General features: G+C 40.4%; 3 protein-coding genes across 3 annotated transcripts; 2 read left to right on the forward strand and 1 right to left on the reverse strand.

Annotated features, from left to right (window-relative positions):
• Positions 1-12,621: 12,621 nt before the first annotated feature.
• Positions 12,622-16,268, reverse strand: LOC121977214 (protein DETOXIFICATION 48-like). Its single transcript, XM_042529807.1, has 3 exons — positions 16,078-16,268; positions 14,379-15,986; positions 12,622-14,255 (listed from the first exon to the last, which is right to left on the reverse strand). The coding sequence occupies exons 2-3, from the start codon at positions 14,865-14,867 to the stop codon at positions 12,699-12,701; spliced, it is 2,046 nt and encodes a 681-aa protein (XP_042385741.1). The 5' UTR covers positions 14,868-15,986; positions 16,078-16,268; the 3' UTR covers positions 12,622-12,698.
• Positions 16,269-17,399: 1,131 nt separating this feature from the next.
• Positions 17,400-21,773, forward strand: LOC121977215 (COMPASS-like H3K4 histone methylase component WDR5A). The gene is made up of 3 exons (XM_042529808.1): positions 17,400-18,213; positions 19,718-20,255; positions 21,420-21,773. The coding sequence occupies exons 1-2, from the start codon at positions 17,542-17,544 to the stop codon at positions 20,024-20,026; spliced, it is 981 nt and encodes a 326-aa protein (XP_042385742.1). The 5' UTR covers positions 17,400-17,541; the 3' UTR covers positions 20,027-20,255; positions 21,420-21,773.
• A 622-nt stretch (positions 21,774-22,395) lies between these two features.
• Positions 22,396-24,468, forward strand: LOC121977216 (transcription factor bHLH25-like). Its single transcript, XM_042529809.1, has 5 exons — positions 22,396-22,673; positions 22,756-22,817; positions 22,900-23,352; positions 23,435-23,806; positions 23,897-24,468. Exons 2-5 carry the CDS (start codon positions 22,779-22,781, stop codon positions 23,960-23,962), a joined length of 930 nt encoding a protein of 309 aa, XP_042385743.1. The 5' UTR covers positions 22,396-22,673; positions 22,756-22,778; the 3' UTR covers positions 23,963-24,468.
• Positions 24,469-26,251: the final 1,783 nt, after the last annotated feature.

Here is a 26,251-nt window from a genome sequence, read left to right on the forward strand (position 1 = left end):
GATGGGTAATCCACTAAATACTTCTTCCAGAACCACCGGAAGAGGGGATCGAGTACAAAAATTAGGGACAGTGTAACAACCTATACTTTCCTTTTTAAAATAGTAATACAAAGAATGCAACACTATTTAAATTTACCAAAACTTTAGAGCACCCTCATGTGTTACTGTCGGTCTGCCGACGGTGATCAGATGACTCGAAAGTGCAACTTGGTGGCAGACGTGAAGCAGCAGCAAGAAGTCGGAGCTGTCGGAAGTCCAATCGAAAGCGCAGAAGTTCATATGAGTGATTAATTTCATGGCTTGGGCGAGCATTCCTTTTATTGAGCATAGAAGGTGCCTTCAAAGGCCTTGAAGGTGCCTCAAATGTGGCAAGTCTGATCCTGAACAGCCCGGTCCTTATCTTTGACGAAATTTAAACTTTATCATGTGGAAGTACTTTACCAAGTGTGCAGGAGTGATCTGTCGGACCTGACATCAAGATGAATTCAACTAGATCCACGGGAGGATAGCTGATGCGAAGTCCAGATATGTTAACGGACTGACCTGATATTTGGCGGGAAATTCGGCTGGATCTGATGGACCAAACAACCGATAGAAGTCCAGTTGGGTTTGCGGACCTGATAATTGACATGAACACCCGGTGGGTCATGAGACTAGCTAGTCAAACGACTGCAAGTTAGTGAGTAAAGGTAAGTCACTGGAGGAGAGTGACTCGGTGAGGACGTGTCCCGGTTGAGGGACACTAGGGGTCGGTCCAGTTTATGTCAATTTCGGATTCCTAAACTGAGAACTATTAGTTAGAGCCCTAGAGTCAATCATTTGATGATTGTTGTATGGACTCATTGTATCATATTCTTGTATATTAATAAAGGCATTTGTTTTGGTTATTATACTTACTTGTATTGATGCCAAATAACTAATTATAATAGCGTCTGATCCGGCGGTAAGAATGAGGGGCCCACCTTCTGAAGGGTCCCAACCTAAGGACGGATGGAGGGCTGGCCAAGCGGGTAATGATCCGAGCGGAGCTAGAGATAACCCATCCGTGGGCTTGGGTTTCCGACGCCAAGGCAGGAAGATCGAAGGGCCGAGCGGAAGTCCGCTCGGCTGGGACCGAAGGGCCGATCGGGTGGTCCGTTCGGCCAGGATAGGGGCGAGGGTACAAAGGTGGCCGAGCGGCCTATGCGCTCGGCTCGGGTTATGGGATATCAGCAGAAGCATGTCTGATGATTAGGCCGTACACAATATCACACGATGGAGGATCTTGCCGTCACATCATGGGAAGGTTGATACAGTAGCAGTATGGCCTCATGGACGTCTTCCTGACAGATCCATATCTGGGCATGGCCCTTCTGACAGACCCATACCTGGGCATGGTCAAAGGCAGGTGGTTGCTTTGACTGGCGCACCCAGGCTTCTTCGAGAGGTCTATATAAGGCCTCCATTTCTTCACCGGAGGTATGAATGAAAGAAAAAAGTCTTATCTTGAGGCCACCTATTCTTGATTCCTCGCCTGACTTGAGCGTCGGAGGGCCGTCGCCGGGACACCCCTCCCGGCTCGGTTTTGCTGCAGGTTCACCGGAGCGCTCGAGGATTCAGCAGGGAGCGCCACGTGCCTAGTGTCCGTTGACTCCTGGTTCGGACAGGATCAGCGTCCTTGAGTAGAGGGTTCTTACCTATATCAATCGGTTAGTTGAACCGATAGTGAGATGATATAGGGAACACTACTCTTAATCATTTCTAGTCGAGTATTAACATTCAGGGACAATGTTAATGCAATATGACTAGTATGTAGGTCAACTCGATGACTTGATCTCACAAGTCATGGATATAGAGATATCAAGTTGACACATGGGTATGCATTGGAGAATGTATACTGAATGATTCGCCATGAGAAAGTATCATGGATCATTATATGAGTGTCATATAATTTCTCATGTGGCTATTAGTATGACTACTAGTCCTTGGACCTGAAGTCACCATGGTTCCCTACATAAGGAGTTATGTACTTTGGTTTTGTCAAACGTCACCCGTAACTGGGTGGACTATAAAGGCGATTACTGGGTATGTAACGAATTATGCAGAGGGATGTGAGTGATGTAGATGGGATCTATCCCTCCTATATGACGGGAGCGACATCGATATTCTTGATAGAGTGAGACCACGAAGTGCATGGCCATGCCCAAATGAGTCAATATGAGATATTGAGCTCATTTGATTGAGTGAGTCTACTTAGAGTTCAAGATTTATATTGATTAGAGGATGACACGGTATATGCCTCACATTGATCAATCTAGATGTCTAGGATAGAAGGACAATGCCATATATTGTGAGGAGTCACAATTAGTAGTCACAAGGTGATGTTGGATCTCAACATTCTTATAACTTGGGTAGTAATGATGTGTTGCTAGATACCGCTCATTACTTATGCTTCTAAATGGGTTTAGGAGCATTGCCAACGTTATAAGAACCTATAGGGTCACACACAAAGGACAATTAGATGGAGATTAGGTCCATATGATGAACCAAGAAGATTAGATTCATGTGATGAATCAAATTGGATTAAGAGTAATCCTAATTGAACTAATTGAGTTTGACTCAATTTGATTCATGTGTTCAATAAGTCTAATTTAGATTATGACTCATTGAATCAATTTAATTAAATGAATTAGATTCATTATATTAAATTGGCTTGAATCAAATAGTTTGATTAGATCAACCAAAGGGAGAGAAGTGGTCAAGTTTGACTTGACTTAAGTAGGAAGATGAAGAGTCAAGTTTTGACTTGACTTTGACTTGACCAATGCCACATCATCAAGGCTTCTTCATTTGGTCAAGTTTGACTTGTCCAAATGTCACCTCATGGAGGAGATCAAGAGACTTGACTCTTGATATTCCATGGGGGTTACAAGCCATAATGTGGCCGATCACTTTTAGTGTGGATGAGATTGATTTTTTTTCATTCAAGGCATTCATTCCATCTTCTTCCTCTTGCTCTCAATTTTTTTCTCCCTCTCCTCCCTTGGCCGAACCATCTAAGGTGCTAGCACACCTTTGTTTGGTCTTCTCCACCTAGTTTGTTCGTGTGGATACTTCTAGAGGATCATACACTTGACGATCTCGAGATCTGGTGAACCTTTGGACGAGTGGGATTGCGAAGGGCTTCGCATCAATGGTAAATCTCTTAACCATAGAGTTCTAGTGTAGACCTAGATGTAAGAAACTCGTACTCGTAAATTTTTATTTTATTTTATTTTACTTCGCACGGATCCGGTGGCATGGGAATCGGGGTTTCCGCAACCCGAAAAAGTGATTTTTACGGCCCAAAATTCCCAACAAGAACTCACTAGATCCTGGTCTTAAGGAGACAGTATCTAATTACTATTCAGTATTATTCTATTAACACTTATCTTACAGGTTATTATTTGGTTTATTGGACTAACACGCTTTGCAGGGCAAAAAGATCACAAAAAAGCCTCGGGTGAACCATGCCCTAGGCGCCTTTCAGGAGATGTAAGGCGCCTTCAAGTATTGGGAGGCGTCTTAGAATTGTTCATGGAAGATGCCTTCAGTGTTTTGAAATTAGATCACAAAGACATCTAATTTAACTCACTTGTCATTTATCAAAATCGAAGTTAGTCCGTTAGTGCAAACTGCACCAACAAAATGTTATCGCAGGTATCTTCCTGTGATGCAGCTCTGCCTACGACACAATAGATGGTGCACGAAACAATCGCTAGCATGTGACTTTCTTTAGAAAATCATGAATCGAGATTACCCAGTTCCTTCTGAGTTCTCCTCTGAACCGGGCTCTGATAGCATTGTTGCAATAAGAAATAACTTATATGAAACAAATTCTTACAGTAATGAATCAAAATCGGATGGAGAACTTGCACCCGCCATCGCCGAGGAGATCACAACAAATAACCTTCTCGGATGATCCACAAACGAAATCCCGTTTCTTACAAATAGATGAACTGACCTTGATTTGTTTTGCCTTCTTTCTTTTCTTTGATTTCCTTGGATGATTATATAGTAGAAGTGGTAACCTTTGCTCTAAATGTACATATATAATAGAGAAAGATGAATGGATAAGTAACGTCCACTTTCTCGACAACGTGTGTAATCACTGTACATGTTCAACCGGCTTAATTAATTATATTATTATCTATTTCTTGATTGATCGAATAGAGAAAGATGAACGAACAAGTAACGGCCACTCTCTTAACAATGTGTGTAATTTTTTCGGGACGATCTAGTGATTATCACATGAGGTGCTGTCATCATAAAGTCTAGGGTTTAAATCTCGGTGTAGCCGAGATAAATACCCTCCTTATGCATCAGCCACTATTCTAAAGGTTAGTAGTCATCCGTGATTTACCTTTAGTCTTGGGATGAGTTGACGGAAATACTGGGATGAACGTAGTCGTGTTTTACCGCTTGTGGACGTCCAACCGGCTTAATTAATTATATTATTATCTATTTCTTAATTCATTTCTTGATTGATCGAATAGAGAAAGATGACCAAACAAGTAACGCCCACTCTCTCAACAATGTGTGCAGTCTTCTCGGACGGTCTAGATCTAGTGGCTAGCACATGAAGTGTTATCATCATAAGGTCTGAGGTTTAAATTTCGACATAGCCGAGGTAAATACCCTCCTTATGCGTCGGCCACTATTCTAAAGGTTAATAGTCATCCGTGATTTATCTCCTCCGTGTTAGTTTTGGGATGAGTTGACGGAAATACTGGGATGAACGTAGTCGTGTTTTGCCACCTGTGGACGTCCAACCGGCTTAATTAATCATGTTATTGACTATTTCTTAATTCATTTCTTGGTCAATCGTTGTTTGAAGAACATGCCAAATTGGATCCAACTGCTCTGCTCGATCGGTGCTCAAGCAACGAGCTAGTCCACTGTCGGCTTCTTCCGGCCGAGTTGCTGTCTCAAGTCTGAAAGCAGAAAAAATCCCGGGTGCGGTGTGGCTCGTGGTTTGTCAAAAACGGCAGCATTAATTTGTTTGTTTGTTTGTTTATTTGCTTGTTCGTTTGGTCAGCTTAACTCGTCCACGTCACTGTCAATATAATTAACGTAACTGACGTTGATTTAGATATTTATAATTGATTCGGGCCTCTTCTCTGACTGTGGCTGAATGCATGGCCCGCTGGGCTTGTTCTCTGACTTGGCTGTTGCGGCCTACAGTTCTCCTGATGTCCATATCCGTAACGTGTTCTTTAATCGTCTTCACGAAGTTAAATTCTAACGACCAGTACTGGGGCATCGGCATTGTCAACATCGGCATGAACTCGACTGATTCGATGTGTCCATGGTCTTTCTTCTCGCCCTCCTCCCTCTCGTTTTCACCATCAATTGTGCTAATAAGTTTGGGTGCATCCTGTTAATTGATTCATTCATGTCTTTGACGTACAGTTTGAAGCCAGTCCAATTAATTTGAGCATGGGAACGCTGACTTGTTTTCTTATGGTCGACTACTAAAGGTTGACTCCATATTCTTCTTCCCGCGGTTGTTGTGGGTTGGTCCGAGCTTATCCATGGACAACAGCCGTTCGTGTGTTTCCATCACTAATTTAATTTGATGGCCATTAATATCTAGCTCATGCTTGTGAATGCTGTGCGAGTTGAGTGATTGTTCAAATGCCACAGTGACAAAGAAGTTTGCATCTAATGCCATGGACCTAATTAATTTCTCATTGGAAAAGTTCAATTAGAAAAAAAAAAAAGAGAGTGCATTTTGTGCTCGAAGTACAATCTTCATGGTGATAAAGTCGAGCATGGACATTTGGCACATAAAAAACCAGAAGAAGAAGAAAAAATGTGGCCAATGAGCTAGGTTCATACCTTATCCAACCTAAACACAGCTCATGGGCATGACTAGACAGATTATTCCTCAAATAATTATCTGACTTAGAGCCCTAGCTTGGGGATCGCCTATATACATTTACATGTACTATATTTGAAATGATTGACATAAAGAAAAGTGTCGAGTCAGATAAGAAAAGTAATGATAAAAACATGATCATGTGTCAATACCCTGAACAAGAAGGGCGTGGAACTCTAATAATTTGTTCATGCTTTCCGACTTCTTTAACTTTTTGTTGTGCATAGGGTAAAAAACATGATCATGTTTTTTTTTTCATACAAAAAATAATGTAATGTGATCAAGAGGATGGAAATTGAATTCGCTATTTGCCATCATTATATTAATAATGACAATTAATATGGTGAATAAGTCATTAGTATTAAGCATGCATGCATTTTTAGAATGCTTGCCTATTTCTTTAATGCCAACTCAATTGTGAATAGAAATTTCTTGATGAAATTTTACGTAATTGGAGACAGGACTTCAAATTCAATTTCGACACGTTCGGTATCACTCATTGATCATTGTTCTTAAATATGCATGTTTTTTTTTTCTTGTTTGTTTGTTTGTTACTTAGATCGAGGTCTGTCTAACTTCGGTCAAACAAAGTGATAGTGCCTACTCAGTCATAGAAATTTTGCAGGATTGTGAACAAAACATATATAGGTGGTGACAAACATGCATCAACCTTTCTCTTTTGAAATAATTAACATCATTTGTCTGAATAGGTGATTGATTTTTGACATATATGCATGTTCCCCAGTTTTTTTTTTTTGGATAATCATCAGATACAATAGAAGTAAATTTTTAATTTAAAATATGAATAGAAAAAAATGTTTTAAATTTTGAAATTTAATATAGTTCATGCCCATTAGATTTATTAAAAATTTGGGAAGTATATAATTTTGATAATTTTTAATATACCACTTAATTTTGTCATACTTTCTAAACTTAAACTTTGATTTTTAAAAGCATGATGGTTGTTTTTTAAATTTTTTTTTGTATTTTTAATTTTTAATTTTCTAACTTTAAATTATCAAACAATTCTAGTGGACATGCATTAACTAATTATCTTTTCAAATCAACATTTTTTTTTTCTAATTTACACATATTTTTAGAAAGCATTTTGATAAACTCGTAAGATTGTTCAAAAGATAACAGAAGATAAAAGCACGTAACTCACTTACCTCGTGCTCTGATTCTCCTTCTTCGTCGTTGCTTACTTCAAAGGATCCACCCTTCATCGATGCTCATTTCGGAAGAACTTTCAACATCCCTCTGGTGATCTACCATCAGGGATATATAGTCCAACGTAAGTTTCGATCTCGGACTCGGAGGACAACGATCCATCCTATGTGACCTTCAGATTCTTGTGCTTCGATCTTGTTGGTCTTTTGTTCTTTTCCTTCTCCTTCTTCTTTAGATCGGAGCAGTCGTCCTTGATGTGCCCTTCTCCTAGGCAGTTGTAGCATCAAACCATTCTTTTGCTCTGAAAGTGTTTTTTCGCCTGCGACTTAGTAAATTTATTATATTTAATTAACTTACTAAATTTTCTTACCATTAACGCCGCTTCATCTTCGTCGATGAATATTTCAGAGTCTTGATCATCTTCTTGCCTTTAGAGCAATGTTCTGACTGGGCTCCTTTTTCAACTATGCACATCTAGATTCGTGAAATTCTAAAGTAGAAAATAAACTCTATAAAGTACTTACTTCTAGATCTTTTGAAATATAATAAGAATCTATTATAGATGTTCAGTTTTGTGTCCTAAGGAAAACATTTAAGGTATACCTTAACGAATGTCGGTTTGTTACCTGATTTCCAAGATTCGTAAGTCTGGTTATTAACTCTTTCAGTTTGGCCTGCAGTTGTACTACTGACTCTCCTTCTTTCATCCAGAGATTAGTTGGTTCCGGAGCAGATCTTATTTTGCGAGTTTTGCTTCAGACGTACTTTCGTGTAGCTCCAGGAACTTCTCCCAAAGTTCCTTTGCTAATTGGTAGACATCGATTCTACTGACTTCTTGTGGAGGTAGCATGCTCAGCAGATGAAATTCAACTTGTCCATTTCCTACAAAGTCTGTTTGCTCATTCTTGGTCCATTGATATTCTTCTTTTTCATTTCTTTATGGGTCTTTAGGAGCTAACAAACCATATTTAATAATTAAAAGCAATTCAAAGTCTATTTTAAAGAATACCCTCATACATTTCTTCTATGTCGCGAATTCTCCCTTGAACTTCGATGGATAGATGCTTGGTCCGGCTATCATCTCGGTGCTTCAGTTGGCGGTTAGTCCTTCTGAGACGTTCTGGCTCTGATAAAAATTGTTAATGTAGTGGGGCCGGCAAGAGGGGGGTGAATTGCCTGCCAAATATAAAAAGAAACCTTTTTCGATCTCTCAACTCAGATTAGTAGCAATCGCATAATTATAACAGGTTAATTAAACAACTACAAAATAAAAGAGGTAGAAGAATTTACTTGGTTACAACCTAGATGGTTGTTAATCCAAGGTAAATGAAAAAAACACTAAAAATCTCCTTCGTTGAAGATGGAGAAACCTCTTACACTCATTGAATGCTCAGAAATGAACTAGGAAATGAATACTAGAGTTGTTGTCTATTTCCTAGGTCCAGAGATTTTTTTATAGCCCCTGGAAAACTCTATCCGCAGCTTGAAGACGCCTCTAAGATGGTCCAAGGTGTCTTCCATCAGATAAGTTTTATTTATAACAGATAAAACTCTATCCGCGGTAAATGGCCATCGGAAGGTGCCTTCAAAGGCTAAAAGACGCCTTCGTACAGTTCATCGAAGGCTCCTTCCAGCCATAGAAAGTGTCTTTCACAGTGCAACTCAGCTAAACACTGATCTCTTTGTGTAGGTGATTCTCCGACTAACCAAATTTTAGCTCACCCAAACCTAACTCCGACATTCTCCTTGAGCAGCCTTCCTCCCTGGCTTCTTGTCCCTCGGACCGCCGATGTACTCTTTGTTAGAGTGTATACTAAAAGTCTAGCTTTTTGTATAAACATTTATTTTGAAATAAGAATCACATTGGTCAAATGTCTACATTTATGCTAAGTATAGTTGTCCATTTAATTTATATTGTAGATAACATGGTGTGAGGAGACACATAAAAGATCATGTTATCAGTTCCTTATAAATTATAAATAGTAGCTCACAACCAAGATGGAATGGGCCAAACCATTAGAGTGGTTGTAGTGTAATTTGGTATTAGTTTATCTTGACTATAAAATTACGCTAGTACACTATGAGTGTATTGAGCAGGACCATTTGAGGTAGTTTTTTTTTATACTGACTACATAAAAGAACAAAATCTCTGTTATTATGGAAGTGCGTACTCTTAATCATAATATAATAACAAGCACGTATACTTAATATTTATTTCTTTAATTTATCAAAGGGTGCATTTTAGTTCGTTAAATCAATAGGTCCGATAAGTTAGGAAATGATATTATTTATATGGTGTGTTGTTGATTATAGAATGAAACTGTGTCCTAGTAATCTAGGTTGATGATGTCCCCTTGAGGAGTTCATAAGGATTGTCAAGGTTGAGTGATACTACTCTTGGAGCTAAATATTAATTAAGTGAGTTGTCAGTAACTCAATTAATTAGTGAGCATTCAATATCTTAAGCAGAGGGAGACTAACACACTCATGATAAGAAGGAGTCCATATTGTAATATGAGATTGGTGCGGTAGTGCAATAATAACTCTTTAGTGTAATGAGATATTATTGGTGAACTTGAGTTGGGTGTTCGGGGCTAACACGGGAAGCTCAAGCTCATCGGGAGACCAAAATCAATTCCTCCTCTCGGTCCCTAATGTAGCTAGCCTCTTATTTATAAAGTCTTATATCCACTTAGAGTCAAGCTTCTTACCCATTTTATGATGGCCAGCCAAGCCAAGCTAGGGCCGGCCAAGCCAAGTATTGGAGCCAAGTTTAGGGCCGGCCAAGCTTGGATCCCAAGCTAGGTGGCCGATCACATTAAAATAAAAGGGTGTTTTAATTTTAAAATATTTCCTTTTGTGGAAGTCATGGTTTTATAAGAGAGTTTTTAAATTTTAAATCTTTCCTTTTATAACTTTCTACAAAGAATTAAGAGAAAGGTTTGATATCTTTCCTTTTTTGTAACCATCCACATATTTTAAAAGATAGATTTTAATTTATAAAATTTTCCTTTTATAACCAACAAGGGATTTAAAAGAGATTTTTTTTTGTTAAAATTTCTTACCGGAAACAAATAAGGAAGTTTTAATTTTGTGTTTAAAACTTTCCTTGTTTGGAGCACAAGTAGGTGGCCGGTCATGACAAGCATTAATGGAAGTTTTAATTTTTTGTTTTAAAACTTTCCTTTTTAGTCATTGACAAGGAATATAAGGAAGTTTTAATTATGTTTAAAACTTTCCTTTTTTGTTAAGACCAAGGATTATAAAAGAGATGGAGGGGTGCCTCATGAGATAACACATCTTCTATTCCTCTCTCCCAATCCTTGGTGGTCGGCCCTTGTCCTTTTCTCTTCTCCTTTAGTTTTCTCTCTTGGTGGCCGGCGATATCTAGTTGGTGATCTCTTGGTGGCCAGTTGCTTGAATGAGAAGAAGAAGAGAAGGAAGCTCTCTTGTCTAGCATCCCTTGGAGGTTAGTTGGTGGTCGGACCTTGGAAGCAAAGGAAGAAGCTTGGGTGAATTTCATCTTGGAAGATTGTCGCCCACACGACATCCAAGAGAAGGAGAGGAATATAATAGAAGATCAAGAGTTCTATAAGCTACAAAAGATATAACTATTTATTAGTTTCCGCATCATAACTAGTTCATCTTTTGTATAGATCTTAAAAAACCAAACACAAGATATTATCGGTTTTAAGTTATCATTTTTATTATTGATTTTATTGTTCGATTTCATGTTTCGATAATGTGCTTCTATTGAAGTCTCTATAGTTAAATCTAGTTTATTGTAAGAAGTTAAATATCCGATTTCTTTGTGAGGCTTTGTCTAGGAAGTGGTGGATGATCCCATACCCAAGAAGGTCTAGTGCCTCGCTATATTTAACCTGGAAGCCGATCTTAGAAATAAATATTTGATTAACTTCTGTAATATGGTTTAACTTAGGAAGATTACATCGGTTAAACTTGGAGTAAAAATGTTAAGTATCGTTTCCAATCCAAGTTTAACTTCCGAAGGACAATTTGGATTAATAATGTTAAACATCATTTGCAATCCAAATTTAACTTCAATAGAGCACATGAGTAGTTAGGATAGTTTTATGCTTGTACAAATTTTGTACAGGGGAACTAGGACGGTATTCCGAGTAGCAACCAACACTCTTCCACAGCATCTTGTCATTCGGATGCACCGAGCCCATCGACTCCCTTCCCATGTCATCCTTCTCGCTAGCTGCCTCTTTCGTTCGATTTCTTGTGTTCCTAAGCTCCTATACACTTAGACACAAGGATCAAATACAACAGGACCTAACTTAACTTGGATGACCACATCAAAACCACCACGAGATATTTACAAGCCTAACCTAAGATTTCATGGGAAATCTGAAGTTGAGATTACACAGCTTTCTAGCTGTTAATCATACTTTTATTAGGCTCATGCTAACACTGTGATGTGGGAAGCAAGAAATTGGAGCTGGTTAGACACAGCGCCAGCAGTGAATCTAGGTGACATGAGATCAGAGCGTCCCGAGTTGATCTAAGCGCACATATAGCTTGAATTCCAGCTCACGTCCTGATGAGGTGGCACGTCGTGATTGGGCGATGCATCCAAGCGCTCTTGGAGGGGTAAATTTGACATGTATATATAAAGCTTCATCTAGTTATAGCCACGTCGCAAATTAGGCTCCCAAAGTTGGCTAACATACCAAAGGATGTGGATCAATTAAGCCACGTTGGGGGCGCTTGGGGCTAGTTCAAGCTCTCGGGATCACCTATAAAAGAAGCATCGAACAACAACTTCAAATGCAGTCTCTCTACCTCTTCTACAACGATCAAGTGCTCGTTACGCTTCTAAGACTCCAAAACGTTGTTGCGCTCAAGCTTCAATGACGTGACACCGCTACGAGCTCAAAGAAGGCTAGCTTTTGGTAACGCTTAGTTAGTTGCAAGTTGTTTTGATTCGATTTGTTTTTTTTTTTTTTTTTTTTTTTTTGCTTATTTATCTTAGGGTCGGTAAAGTGTTGCCATGCTTTACGCCGCCGACGCTGACATCGTCACCTTAGGCTAGCCGTCCTTTTCCCATGATTTTTTCCTTTTTTCTCTCATAAATTTTTTTACTACCGTCATTGACTATCCGGGCTAACGTGACTCCGCCATTGACTACGGGTCTTATAATAATAGTCACAAGACTGTGAATCTAAGTAAAATCACATTGTCTCCTTATTCTGTATTGATTTTCCACTCGACGATTTTAATTTCGAACTATTTTTAAACAGGTATGAAATGCGCTATTCAACTACTCTAACTCTCTCGATCCAACATTTTGGTGCGATATTGGGCAGAAAGTTAAGACAAGTGCAACGCCAACGCATGACATTAAATGACAAAAACGGCAATGAATGCTAAAAGAGATGCATCTGCTTTCCAATTAGTGAATCGCTTCAAAAGTGGTAGCTTTAATCACAGAGAGTGGCTGTCTCCCTTACTTCATTCATTACCATCTTTAATCACATTTCCCCTCAGTCCGATCCATTAGAAGAAGAAGAAGACGACGACGAAGATGATGAGAAAATTAATAGAGGAATTAGATAAGCTTGCAAACTATATCATGATCAAAACCACAAAAATGGAAAAGAATTTAATTCACAGGGAGAGGGAGAGGGAGAGGGAGAGGGAGAATGAGAGGAGCTGTTTCTGGATCACCATTAATGATGGTTAGAATGTCTTCAAGGGTTGGGGTGGTCTTCGTCTTCTCGGCTTCCACGGAGATGAGAGACAGAGTAGTTATTGGAGTTATTTCATTGGAATTAGTAATTGGAATGATTGAAGGAGAAGAAGAAGAGTCGGTTAAGCGTCTGGCGCGCTCTGCCTCTGTTGCCCAATTTGTTCTGGCTACGGCGCCGGCCATAAGCGAGGCGCACGTTGCCTGCGCTGCAAGGAGCCCCAGCCACAGCCCCGGCAAGCCCATTTTTCCAACGAAGCTGAGGAGAATTGCCACCGGCATGCCGACCAAGTAGAAGGAGCCCAGGTTGATGTTGGCGCCGGTGGCAGGGCGGGCGCTGCCGCGGAGGACTCCGCAACCGGCGGTCTGCGGGCAATTGCCGAGCTCGCAGAGGCCGGCGATGGGGAGCGCAAGAGTGGTGAGGTGGAGGATTTCGGGGTCGCGGGTGAAGAGGCGCCCCCACTGATGGCGCATGGAGGCGGTGAAGGCGGTGGCGGCGAGGCCGAGGGCGAGGGCGGCGGCGAGGGCGGAAGCGGCGGCGTCGCGGGCCTTGGCCGGGCGATTGGCGCCCAGGACGTTGCCGACGCGGGTGGAGACGCCGAAGCTGAGAGCGTTGGGGAAGACGTAGACGAGGGAGGTAGTCTGGATGAGGATGCCCATGGAGGCCACGGCAGCGCGGGGGTGCGCAAGCAGGCCGCTGAGGAGGATCATCAGTTCGTACCACCACCATTCTAGGCAGACGGAGACGCAAGATGGCGCCGCAAGGCGGAGCAGCGCTGGCCACCCGCGGAAGCATTCGCCCGAGAGGAAGCCGCCTCCACCGCCGGGACACGTATCGCGGCATGCGCCAGAGAGGAGGAGGAAGAGGAGGAGGCAAACAAGGAGGTTGAGGTTGGTCCACACCATGGCTGCCGCCACGCCAGTTATGCCGAGGCGGAGGCGAACGGCGAGAAGGTACGTGAGCGGGCCATGGAGCGCGACGCAGAAGGAGGAGCAGTAGGTGACTGGGAGGGTGATGTTCTGGGAGCGGAGGAAGACTCGAAGCGGGTGTAGTAAGGAGAGGAGGAGGAGATCCGGCGAGGCTGCCGCGACGAACACCTGCGCTGCCGTCGCAATCTCCGCGTCCTGCCCGCATCGGAGGAGGATGGTGCGGGCGTTAAACCAGAGGAAGGCGATCGGGAGGGAGGCGGAGAGGAGGAGCAGGGTGGCGCGCTGCAGGGTGAGGCCGAGGAGCCGCCGCCGGTCGGCGCCGAAGGCCTGCGCGCAGATGGGTTCCATCCCCATCGCCAGCCCCGAGAGCACAGCGTAACCAGTAATATTAGCAAACCCGATCGCCAGCGACCCGGCGGCGAGCTCCAACTCGCCGAGGTACCCGAGGAACAGCATCGAGATCATTCCGCGCGAATACAGCATCAGGCCGGTGACCGCCGCCGGCACCGAGATCTTCCCAATCTCGCGCATCTCCTCCGCCAACTAATCAAACAATAACTCGATCAATTCCATTACAATTACGTGCATGTGATGTGGAAAAAAAAAAAACAAAACAAAATTCATCATCGCATTTAATTTATCTACAAATATATCCACATTACGTACCTCGGAGAGAGTGGGATGGCGATGCAGATCGTCATGGGTGGCCAAAAGATGAGCCTTGGGACGTGCAGTAGCAGTTGGGTTGCACATCTCTGAGGTCGTTAATGGAGGTGGTGGCTGAAATGGAGTGCAGCTGTTGTTTCGTTGGATTCTTCTTCTTCGAAATGGCAATGGAGGGAGAAGCAGAGGAGGGGCGCTTTTAAATAGGAGCAGAGGAGGAGGGTCCTCAGACACGTGTCGACCGTATATTACCACTGAAATGTCAAGTTTAAAAACTGAGCTGACCGAACTAACTGGTTCAGCTAATTTGACGAATTCGGGTCGGTTGGACCGGTTAGTCGAGGAGGAAGCAAAAAAGGTCGGTATCTTCAGTTGATGGTCAAAGATTTGGCTCTCCGTTGACTGCTGCCTTTTCAACACTTTGAAGTAAGACTTGCTCCACTGGATCTTGTCGCTGTATAGTGTCACCTTCGAACCGGGAATTGACTCCATGCGTATTCCAGCGGCGTCGCTGTATAGTGGTCACCTTCGAACCGGGAATTGACTCCATTCGTATTCCAGCTGCGACTTTGGGGGAGAAACCAGCTGCAGAAGTTGATGCTTTCGATTCTTTAAACTTTTACTTTTCTGTCTTTCTTGTTCACGGTTTGGTCGTCAGAGAATTAAAACTTACAAGAGAGAAATGGGGTTTTTATTAAATGGAAAGCAGCAGGTACGTAATTTCAAATATCAAGTTGATATACAGTACAAAATCCAATTTAACTAGGCTCGGTTTCTGATTTAATCGAATTGAACAAGTGGGGTCTAGTCTGGGCTGGCCTGGATTCAAAAGCACTGGCAAGGAAGAGAGTGAGATCTGAATAGCTTCGCAGAAGCTAGCCATGGATGGTAAACTTAACAGAAGGAAATTAAGCTTGAGGGAGCTAGGGGAAGAAGTAAGTAATGGTGAATGGTGTGCAGTGGGAAGGAAGGAAGCAGTTGGAAGATGGGAAACAGAAGAGGACATGGATGCCCCAATAATTTGAGTGAGAGCCCTTCCCTTAACATTAAATATTCAGTGTCAGTGGAAGGGCCTGGCCAGAGCAGCAATGTCTCAGCAGCCCCCACAAATAATAACCATCGCTAGCAAAGCACAAGTCGATGCATATCGCATATCCTGGGGCATTTTACACAAACACGCTATCGATAAGAAAAATTAACTTCACTATGATTTATTACTAACTTTCTTTTTGTACCGACAATACCTTTGGACCTTACCTGTTAAGTCTTAACATATCAAGTTTAGTTTACTCATGCTACATACATGATTTGTAAATCAGCTCACATAGTTGTAGCATTATTCTAAACACTACAGTGCTGTCACCTGTTAAACAAGACAAAGTTGCAACCAAATCATGTTAGATTGAAGTTGATTTGCAGTTCTCATGAAATAACAGTTCCAATTTCCAAAGGTAATATGATTGAGAAAACAAACTCTAGGGTACGTTTTGATTAGAAAGAATGATGATAATAATAAGGCAACGTTTTGGTGAAATTGTAGCAAACAAGAGTGCGATAGGACAGGACATATCTCATCTCATAATCATCCCTCTTCCTTCAGCCACTGCAGACCTGTAACAAAAGGGAAGCCTGGCCGCTCTGTGAATGTACAGAAAAGCAGAGGCAGAGGCCATGCAAGAGGAACAAAACAAGGTAACAGTACCTGTGGATTTCAAATGCTTCATACAAAGAGGGCGAGAGGAGAGGACATATCTCATCTCATCTCATCCTCTTGTAACAGAAGGGGAGCCTGGCCGTTCTGTGACTAGACAGAATTGCAGAGGCAGAGGGAGGCCATGCAAGAGGAACAAAACAAAGTAACACTAGCTGTTGATTTCACCATGTAAATTTGACCGCCTCTCTGTCTTCATCCTTTTCCCCAATGGCGTACATTAATAGCTTAAGGTTGGTACTGCTTGGCTTCGCTGTGACGTTGATTTGATGTGGCTATGGTCCTATGGACCTCGACGTTAAGCTCAACAGGCAATGTCATCAGTACAGGCCTCAAGGTAGGCGTGGGACTCACCTAATATGGCTCAGTACAGAATTGCAGACATGTCTCATCCAATTCCATCAACAATAAAGATAAGGAAAGAGATAAGTCCCGATCCAACAAAGAAGACATGGCGAAAACTGAAAACCAGGTAAAGTCTAGTTATTTAATGAATCACAAGTGTTTGAACAACTTACCGAGACCCCAACTGCTAGTTGTTCTGAACTACAAGAAACTACTCGGGTAACCTATAAACAAGTAAGATCAGGACAAAATGAGTGACGCAGAACTTGATATAGAGGAACTTTATTCAAGGAATGCAATTTGAGAGTAAATTAACAAGTATATTTTGCAGCTTTATTACTTACATGTTGGAGACTTAACGATGCAGGTAATACCGTAAAGAGAGAGAGATCTTTGGGCGAAGATTTTTTATTTGTTTCTTTTTCACAAATTTCACCCTCATTTTTACAGTGTTCATTGATGGAAAGGAATAGCGGACACCATCACCCATTAAAACAACTGTAGGTGTGAATGATAATAACAGTTTATTTCTAGTCATTGAACCGTTGTCATTTTTCGCCATAGATAATAGCAGTTTTCTGGGCAAACACAGTTTACACACTTATTCCTTGCCGTTTAAACGAAGCGCCAAGTAGTTGTAAAAATATCGCGTGCACCAAGTAGTTATAAAAATAAAAGCTAAGTTATCGTTAATTGGTGAGATTTGACAATAAATAAAACAATAAACGAAGCGGTCAATCATTGCACAGAAGAATTTTTTTTCCTTTTTTTTAAAAACTAAATCTACACTGAAAAACTCCAGAGGCAAAATGTACAAAGGCAAGGGGCTCGATGAGAAATTGGCTTCTCTCTCTCTCTCTAAAAATTTTCAGCGGAATAAAATACATTTGTTTTTTTTTTATTTAAAAAAAAATACAACGGAAACACCGTTAAAATCTTCTGGCTCATGCATGATTCTCCAATTCACTAGAACAAGCTGGGGACGAGAAATTGATTTCTTCTCTGTTCCAGGAAGGCCCATTCCGGCCCAACTTCTGCTTACTGACGTAGAGGTAGATTTCTTCACTTTGGTTCCAAAACCCTTGTTCGTATTTTCCGCCGTCGGCCGCCATGCCGGACGTCGCCTCCGCTGCGGTATCCATCAACGATGCCACCGCGCATAGCCCACGCTACAACCTTCATACCACTCTCGAGGGCCACGAGCGCGCCGTATCTTCCGTCAAGTTCTCCCCCGACGGCTCACTCCTCGCCTCCGCCTCGGCCGACAAAACCATCCGCGTGTGGTCCGCCCCCGACTTCTCCCTCCGTGCGGAGCTCTCCGGACACGACGAGGGCATCTCCGACGTATCGTTCTCAACGGACGGCCGCTATCTCTGCTCCGCCTCCGACGATCGCACTGTCCGCATCTGGGATCTAGCCGCGTCCACCACCGTCAAGACCCTCTCCGGACACACCAACTACGTGTTATGTTGTTCCTTCAATCCGCACTCTAACATGATCTCCTCCGGCTCCTACGACGAGACTGTTCGGGTCTGGGAGTTCAAATCTGGCAAGTGCCTACGCGTCCTCCCTGCTCACTCGGAGCCCGTCACCGCCGTCGACTTTAATCGTGACGGGAGCCTTATTGTCTCAAGTAGCAATGACGGGCTATGCCGGATTTGGGACTCTGCGACCGGGCATTGCATGAAAACCCTTATTGACGACGAGAGCCCTCCGGTTTCATTTGTGAAATTCTCTCCGAACGGGAAGTTTGTTCTGGCAGCGACCCTCGATAGCACGTTGGTGAGTATTTTTGTATTCATACGTTTTCTAGTCCATCAATAACACTCTATGCGCTATTTGTTATGGAACACCCAATCATGTTGTTCATACCGTTTCGTTGTTTTTCTTTCCTTATTCCACTGGACATTGTTAGTCTTCAATATAGTCAAACAGGGCAGGAAAAACAAATGTCACTTGGTTTACCATAATCATATTAGGAAAAAAAGCTCTGGTACCAATTTTTACTAATTTCCATTAGGAGAGTTGCTATGGTAGCAAGATGCATTAAATTAGGATAACTATTACTTTCTGGAGGGCGGGCGGGCACAGTTCAAGTAGTCATTCGGTGTTATTATTCTCAACAAATTAAATATCTTTATCTAGTTACATATAAAATCAAATTTTAATATTGGATCCATAGCTAATATCACTATTGACTTAATAAAGAACTTAAGATTACTGAAATAGATTGATGCAAATCGATAGTGATCATAATATTGGCAACACATCATCTATCTTTCAATTCAACAAAGCTAGCAGAGATACAATATCTTTTTTTCTAGTTTTTTTTTCCAGTAATGAAGTAGCTAATAAGTCTCTTGAGTGTACTTATTGATATATAGAATTATTGTGCTTAGACACTCAGAAGAATGGATGTGACTGGTGATGTAAACTTATAGATAGCTCAATAGAGGGAAAAAATTGATGTAGCCAATCTCAGATATTTGGGACAAACATGCTGTTGCTGATGAGGGTCATAAGAAAGATGTGACTAAAATTGAGAAATGCAAGGGCATACTGCTATAATTAAAGAGATTAGGTTAAAGTGATATCCACATGTTTAATAATTTATTTAGTCACACAAGCTGAATCGAGCAGAGTTAAAAGTGAAGTGGTAAAGTGAGTTAAAATAAAACTCTTGTTAATTTAATTAAAAAGTCATTTAAGACATCTAACATTAATACCAATGTAGACTTTGATACATTTCAATAGAGGGATAATATTCATATAGCTAATTGCAAGGAATTGGGACTACCATAGCTTGTTAGTGATTATGCTGACGACGACTCTGTGTCAATGGAAGAATTTTGTAGTTATAGTGGAAAATGCTCATTCAATACATCATTCTGATTGCTAAAAGTTGATTGAAACTAAGAGGTGCAATATGTTGGGCAAGATGCAAAGTTCTGAGTGCTGAAATGTTGCCTTCCTGACCTTTATCTTATAAATGATATATTCATCAATTGCTCGTTGATGTTGTAAATAAACCTGTAAGAATGCATGCAGAATTTGACTAAGTATACTCCAGTTTGGGAATATTGAATTTGAAAATCCTTGTAAATTCCTCACGACATATGCTTTCACTTACCTCCCTGTTTTTAATTCCTCTTGAATTTTAACTGTTTTTTTGGATGTTCCAAATATGTTTGTCATTTTGCTTACTTTGAATTCAAGTACATATGCTTGTTATGTTTCATCTCCATCTCTAGTCATGGCTGACATTCCAAATTAATTCTCCATTCAGAGGCTCTGGAACTTTTCTGCTGGTAAATTTGTGAAGACATATTCCGGACATGTTAATTCAAAGTTCTGCATTCCTGCAATTTTTTCCATCACAAACGGGAATTATGTTGTGAGTGGTTCAGAAGACAACTGTGTGTATTTATGGGACCTCCAGAATAGAAAAATTGTGCAAAAATTGGAAGGCCATACAGACAGTGTTATTGCAGTATCATGCCACCCATCTGAAAACATCATTGCTTCTGGGGCACTTGGTAATGATAAGACAGTGAAGATATGGGTTCAGAAAAATGAGGATCAATTGGAAGACTGATTTCCCTTCTACAAATTGGATGAATCCTAGTCCTGCAATGCTTTCATATCGATTAGATGAAGAATAGCATGCACCTTGTCCGAGCTTGTGGCAATAGTTTCTCCTACGTCTGATCTAGTATATGGCTTTTGTCCGCATATTTGTAGGCTTTGTATCTCAGGAATGTATTATTGTTTGATAGAAGTGCAGCTTAGACAACAAACTTGTTTGCTGATTTGGGCTTTTGAAGGTAATTTCTACTCTCAACTTGTTTTCTTATTATTTTGAAAAAAAAATTACTTAGTTGTTAGTTATGAAATCTATATCTATCATTTAATTTTTTTTATTGAGGATATTTAATTGAAATGTAATTAAAACAATTTTATTTTATTTTTTCCATTTTCTTTTGCATTTTTATATATTCAGATCCTGCTGATCCTACCTAAGTTTTTTAACCATCCTATATTTTTGTCAAACATGACTGGAATTACCTTATCACCATAACGTATTGTGTATTTATTTTTTATTTTTTGCAACTTGTTCCTATAGTCACTCTGTTTAGTCCAAGTAGTTCTGAAGTCAACTCATGTTATTCTTAAATCGAAGTAATATATCAGTGTGTGTATATCAATAATAAAACCATAGAATTTCTGAAGCTTCTTCAAAAGGCAACTATTTGAGTAAATAAAATTTAGATAAACTTCTCATATAATGAGAAAACGTACACATAATCTTCTCTCTAATAGAGTTAATCATTGTCAACCGGATTTCATTCATGAGTAGAGTTACTCTTGAGTTGGACATACTGTGTTTGACCAAACAATGTTCATTATTTTGCTTGTCGTTCCGTTTGAATGCTTTCGAGAAGAATGAGCAATTTATTATGGAAATAAAGGATGAATGGATCTGCAATCTTTCTTGGACGTCACTATGTATATATTGTCTATCGTCCAACTTATAATAATCCAACATGTTCTGCCGCTTTATAGTTTGTCTCCTGGAGCTCAAGTTATTACTTAAAAATTCACTCGCATCTCTTCAGAATCTCAGTCAAATGTCAGGTTTATGTAAATGTCTACACAATGATCCAATTAATTGTCTAGTTGGATATAAATAGTCGGCTTGCTTCATTCTTTACGCAACAGAATTAGATTTTGCTAAGATGCTCGGATGACCTGTCCTAGTCAGCCAATCAAATGTGACCTGAGGTGGATCATTTGGTGGATTACTGTCAGATTATGCTGGCACATTTGGACAAATAGATTGGGGCATTCCAATTTTTATAAATACTTGATGAACCTTTCTGTATTCAGATAACACTATTAACAAAAAAGAAATTGCATTGTAATTGTTACTTTTCATCATTCACTTGACCTAGGTTTCCAGTTGACGGGCTTTTTGTTCTTTCATGCAGAGGAGGAATAGGGATCCAAGAAAAATTCGCATTGGGCTTCAATAGCTTCAAAATTTTCTTTCCCTGACTAAATACAGAGAGAATCTACTCGCCGTGTATTATCGGAGGAGAATTTGTTAATCACAGTGCATCACTATTCACTGGTGACTTCCTATGCCCCAAGAGTTGTACTCCAAACTATTAAATTTTGCAAATGGCTGAAAAAATAATGACTTGGATCCGAGAATGCTGGGGATAAGCTTAAGGTAGCAAGTTGATGTATCAAATTCTCACCCTATGTCCTTGTGTTATTAGTTTATGTCTTGCTTCATGATGTTAAACTATGTCTGTTGAATGTGAATTTGTTTTTTTTTTGTTGTTGTATATTAATGGCATGTTGAATTTGAAAATGCAAATTATTTAATGTTACTGGTAAGCAGAGCATCTTATATATTCTGGTAAATAGCCCACTCTTTTTTGGTGGACCACTTCCTCCTCAATTGACATTGCGTGAATAGGTATAGTTTATTTTTACAAATCCCTTTTGTCTTCGAAAGACACACTTATCTCGTCTATGATTCTATCGGGCACCACCAGACATTAAAGAATTTCAAATTTTCTTGATCGGTTTGGTTTTCGGTTTTGATTTAACCGACTTGAATCGTCCGGTTCATTCTGATTATTTATTTTAAAAATATGTACAGAATCTCGTTTCTAGAAGTTTGACTTTTAGTGAGCATTGAAACACACGTAGAGACACACGGTTGCGACGGAGAGGAAGGGGTGTCCCGTCAATTAACCACGTGGCCTATTTTGCTCCGAAACAAATCTTTCTTTTCACGCGTTCGATTTCGATGGTCAACATACTGTTTTATTTTTCTATTATATTTCTCCATGTGTATTTATTTCTGAAGCTGATGGTATGGACCTACTCAAAAACTCGGAGTCAATGGCATGCATATTGGGTACGGTGTTTATTAGCTGTCGCAGGCAGAGCAACCAATTTCAAACTACACACTATCCATTCTTCTCAAGAAACAGAGATGGTAATAATTAAGAGATGGCGACCTAACAATGGAGACCGAAACAGAGCAGTCTGCATTCTATATATTGGGTTCAAAGCCCTCCAATTTCCAAACCAGTGATAGATGAAGTAAGAACCCTTTGACTCCATATACGCTCAAGTATAGACCGGTCTGAAGCTATAAGAAAAGGATAGGATACCTTTTCTTCTCCAAAGAAATCAAGGACTTATCAGCTTCTGCTGTCTGCAAGGTTGGCTTTCTTTTGGTAGCTTAATTAATTCTTTGTTGTTTTTTATGATTGATATTCATGGTCTCTATCTATTGCTTTGCAGAGAAATTAACAAGTAATCTCACAATGGAAGCATTAGCCTCGTCTTCATTCTATTATGATATGGTAATTTTCATTGCTTTTGTTGTGAAGTTTGAATGAGCCGAAAGTATTAAGTTGCTTCCTTTTTGGTGGAACGTACGGACAGGGATTGGATCACAGTTTCTTGGATCAATGGGAGTTTGCTGCATTCGACGACGTACAACTCTCACCCTCTTCCGAAAGCCATAGCTCATACGCAGAATTGAGAGCCCAAAAGACGACGGCTAAAACCAGCAGCTGGAGTTCTTCCTCCACCACCACCGAGGCTGAGCTCAACTCTGCTCCGCTGCGGGATGCGGCGGCGGCAATATCAGGCCCGAAGATTCTATCGTTCGGCCACCCCGATTCGACCTTCCACAACAATCTTGCGGCCGCGGCGGAAGTGATTCCCAAATGGGGCTCGAAGAGGAGTTACGATGCCATGGTCGGAGCAGCCGGCCCCAAGACAGGCAGGGCGGCCTCTAACAATCAGGAGCACATTTTGGCGGAGAGGAAGCGACGGGAGAAAATTAGCCAGCGGTTTATCGCTCTCGCTGCGATTGTTCCAGGCTTAAAGAAGGTAAGAAAAAGGAATCGAGCAAAGTTTTATCTTTTTATAAGCTAGATGATCATACATCTCCGACTTTCCGATTTTGCCAAAGATGGACAAGGCTTCTGTTCTCGGGGATGCCATCAAGCACCTGAAGCAGCTACAGGAGAAGGTGCGGTCTCTGGAAGATCAAGTTGCAAAAAAGAGCATCGAGTCCGCAGTGCTTCTGAACAAGTCTACTCATTTAATTTCTAACGTTAACGACGATGATACCTCGTTCGCTGACGAGAGCCATGGCGAGTCTCTTCCACAGATCGAAGTAAGAGTATGCGATAAGTCCATATTGATCAAGCTTCAGTGCGAAAACCGAAAAGGAGCATTGGTGAGAGCCATTTCTGAGATCGAGAAACTTCATCTCTCTGTGGTCAGCACAAGTGTCATGGCTTTCAGTGGTTCCTCTCTCGACATCACCGTAATGACTCAGGCAACATTCTCAACTGGTCCTAATTTTGCTTTTGCGTGTAGTTTTACGTGCAATTAACAAGAATTTGTATGTCGCTGCGGCTTTTGGCAGATGGATGAGAAATTCTCCATGACAGCCAAAGATTTGGTGAAACAGTTGTGCTCAACTTGCAGATAATTCAAGTGACGAAGTAGATCGAATGGATATTTCCATTTTAACCAGCTCATTTGTCGTCTAGTCTCTGAAGATGATAAGGATTGCTAACTCCCAGAGAAATCAATCACCACCATTTTTTTCATCTAGTTTTTGCTGCTTAATTGGCTTTTTTCTATTTTTTTCAGTTGATAATTTTCTCCTTTTCTCACATCTCCATCTTTGATTAAGCTTTGTCTGCCGTTCTCTACTATTTTTTCTAGAAACCTTCTTGGGGAAGTTGACTTTTCATAACCTTTTCTTATCTTCCCCTTAATTAAAGGCTTTCTAGTTCCATGAATCAAGCTTGGCTTTGAGATAAAAAAGGAGGTGTTTTTTTTAATCTCTGGGAAATAACAATCTCTATTTTTGAATTGAAATATCCTTTTTTTAGGCTACATATAACTATTTCTTACTTGTATTTTTCTTTGGGATCTTGTAAAAGTTCGGTTGAATAATAAAATAAATATTTGAGAAGGCTATTTCATTTCTGTGCTGCGTAAACAGCAGTACAAATATACAGTGAGTTAATCCATAATATATATTTAAAAATTAAATCTGAAATTCGCATTTTAAATTGTCATAGAGCTCATTTAAACTGTAAAGTTACCAAAGGAGCACGGCACCGAATGAAGTCGAACCTTCAAGAAGCCTGTTTCAGTGCTGTTTCTTATTCTTCATTGGAGATCTTGAATCTACCTTTTATATATCTTCATACTTCTCTGTGGTACGTGGATCTTCAGTCTTCATTCTCTAAGTTTTAATTGGTTGTCTTGATAATCATTTTCCTCATTCATTAATTCCTCCCCAAGGTGGAAGTCCTGGTGTTTTGTGTTGGTTGCTAACTTGGTTTTTGCGTTAATCCGGTTGGAGTTTACATGCTTAAGAAAACATGTACTTGAAATTTAAGAATGATATAAAACATGCTATGTTTACGCGCTGCTCAACTTAGCTTTATCATTTAATTTTTTGGTCAGTTGGATTTTTTTCCTTCTTTAAGGCATATTAAGTGATACGGCTAGCAAGGTGAGACCCTGAAATAGTTTGACGTTCAAAAAATCGGTTGATATGACAGTCAAAGTAAAAAAAGGATTAAATTTCGGGAAGTATCAATATCATATCTAAATAAGTCTAGTGCCTTTGCTGAGTGCTCTGACCGATCAGACCAAAAGGTCGATCGAATACACTAGGCACATTGCTTGACTAGACTGTGATTGGGCCTCACGCGACCGCGGATGGTGAAATCCCCAAAGTGGGGTTCGACGTTAAGAAAATCGACTATGTGACGGTCAAAATCAAGAAAAGATCAATGGCCTTAACGATGTTATGTCACAATAAAAAATGCCCCAAATAGCGATGGACATATTCCATCGTTATTTCGTCACTAGAGGCATATTATAATGGAATAGCGATGGAATGTGTATCGTCGAGTAGATATCCGTCGTTGACATAATAGTCACATATATTAAATATCTGTCACTAAATTAGCGACAGATATTTATGTATCCATCTGTACTTTTAGCGACAGAAATTAAAATATCTATCGCTACTATCTAAACGGGACAAAATTTCTATTGAGGTATTAGCGATGGAAATATAATTTTCCGTCACTAATTGTGATGGATATATAAATATTTGTCACTAAGTGCTAAGTCCTACAATATCGAAATAGAATTTTGACATTTATCCATTTGCGACGGATAACAATATATTCGTCGTTAATTGCGATAGAAATTTATATTTTCATCACTAATGGCGACGGTTATTTCAAAAAATCCATCGATGTTGGCGACGGATATTTGTGTTAGATTATATATATTTATTTGTTTATAACTTTTATGACAATTTAGTCTTTTTTTTCCTCTTTTATTTAGGGTTTAGAGTTTCGTAACTTAACTATATAAGGATTTATATTCTATAATTCTAGCTATTAATTTTGAATTCAATAATATGGTTAGTTTTTTCTTTTTCATAATTTTTACATGATATCAGAGTAGTTCTCTTTCTCTAACCTAATTTTTTTTGCCGCCCCTGTTATTGCTTTTTGTTGCCACTGTCGTCTCCCACTGCTGCAGTTAATTTCGACGCCGACATCCTTTTTGTCGATTTTGGCGCCAAGATCCTTTTCTGTCAATTTCGACACCGACGCCCTGTGCTGCTGATTTCAGCGTCGATATTTTTTCTGTCGATTTTGGTGTCAACACCCTGTATTGCCAATTTCGACGCCGATGCTCTTTTCTGTAGATTTTGGTGCTGACGCCTTGTGCTGCCGAT

The sequence above is a fragment of the Zingiber officinale genome, chromosome 4B, assembly GCF_018446385.1.
Source record: "Zingiber officinale cultivar Zhangliang chromosome 4B, Zo_v1.1, whole genome shotgun sequence".
In the NCBI taxonomy this organism is placed as follows: domain Eukaryota; kingdom Viridiplantae; phylum Streptophyta; class Magnoliopsida; order Zingiberales; family Zingiberaceae; genus Zingiber; species Zingiber officinale.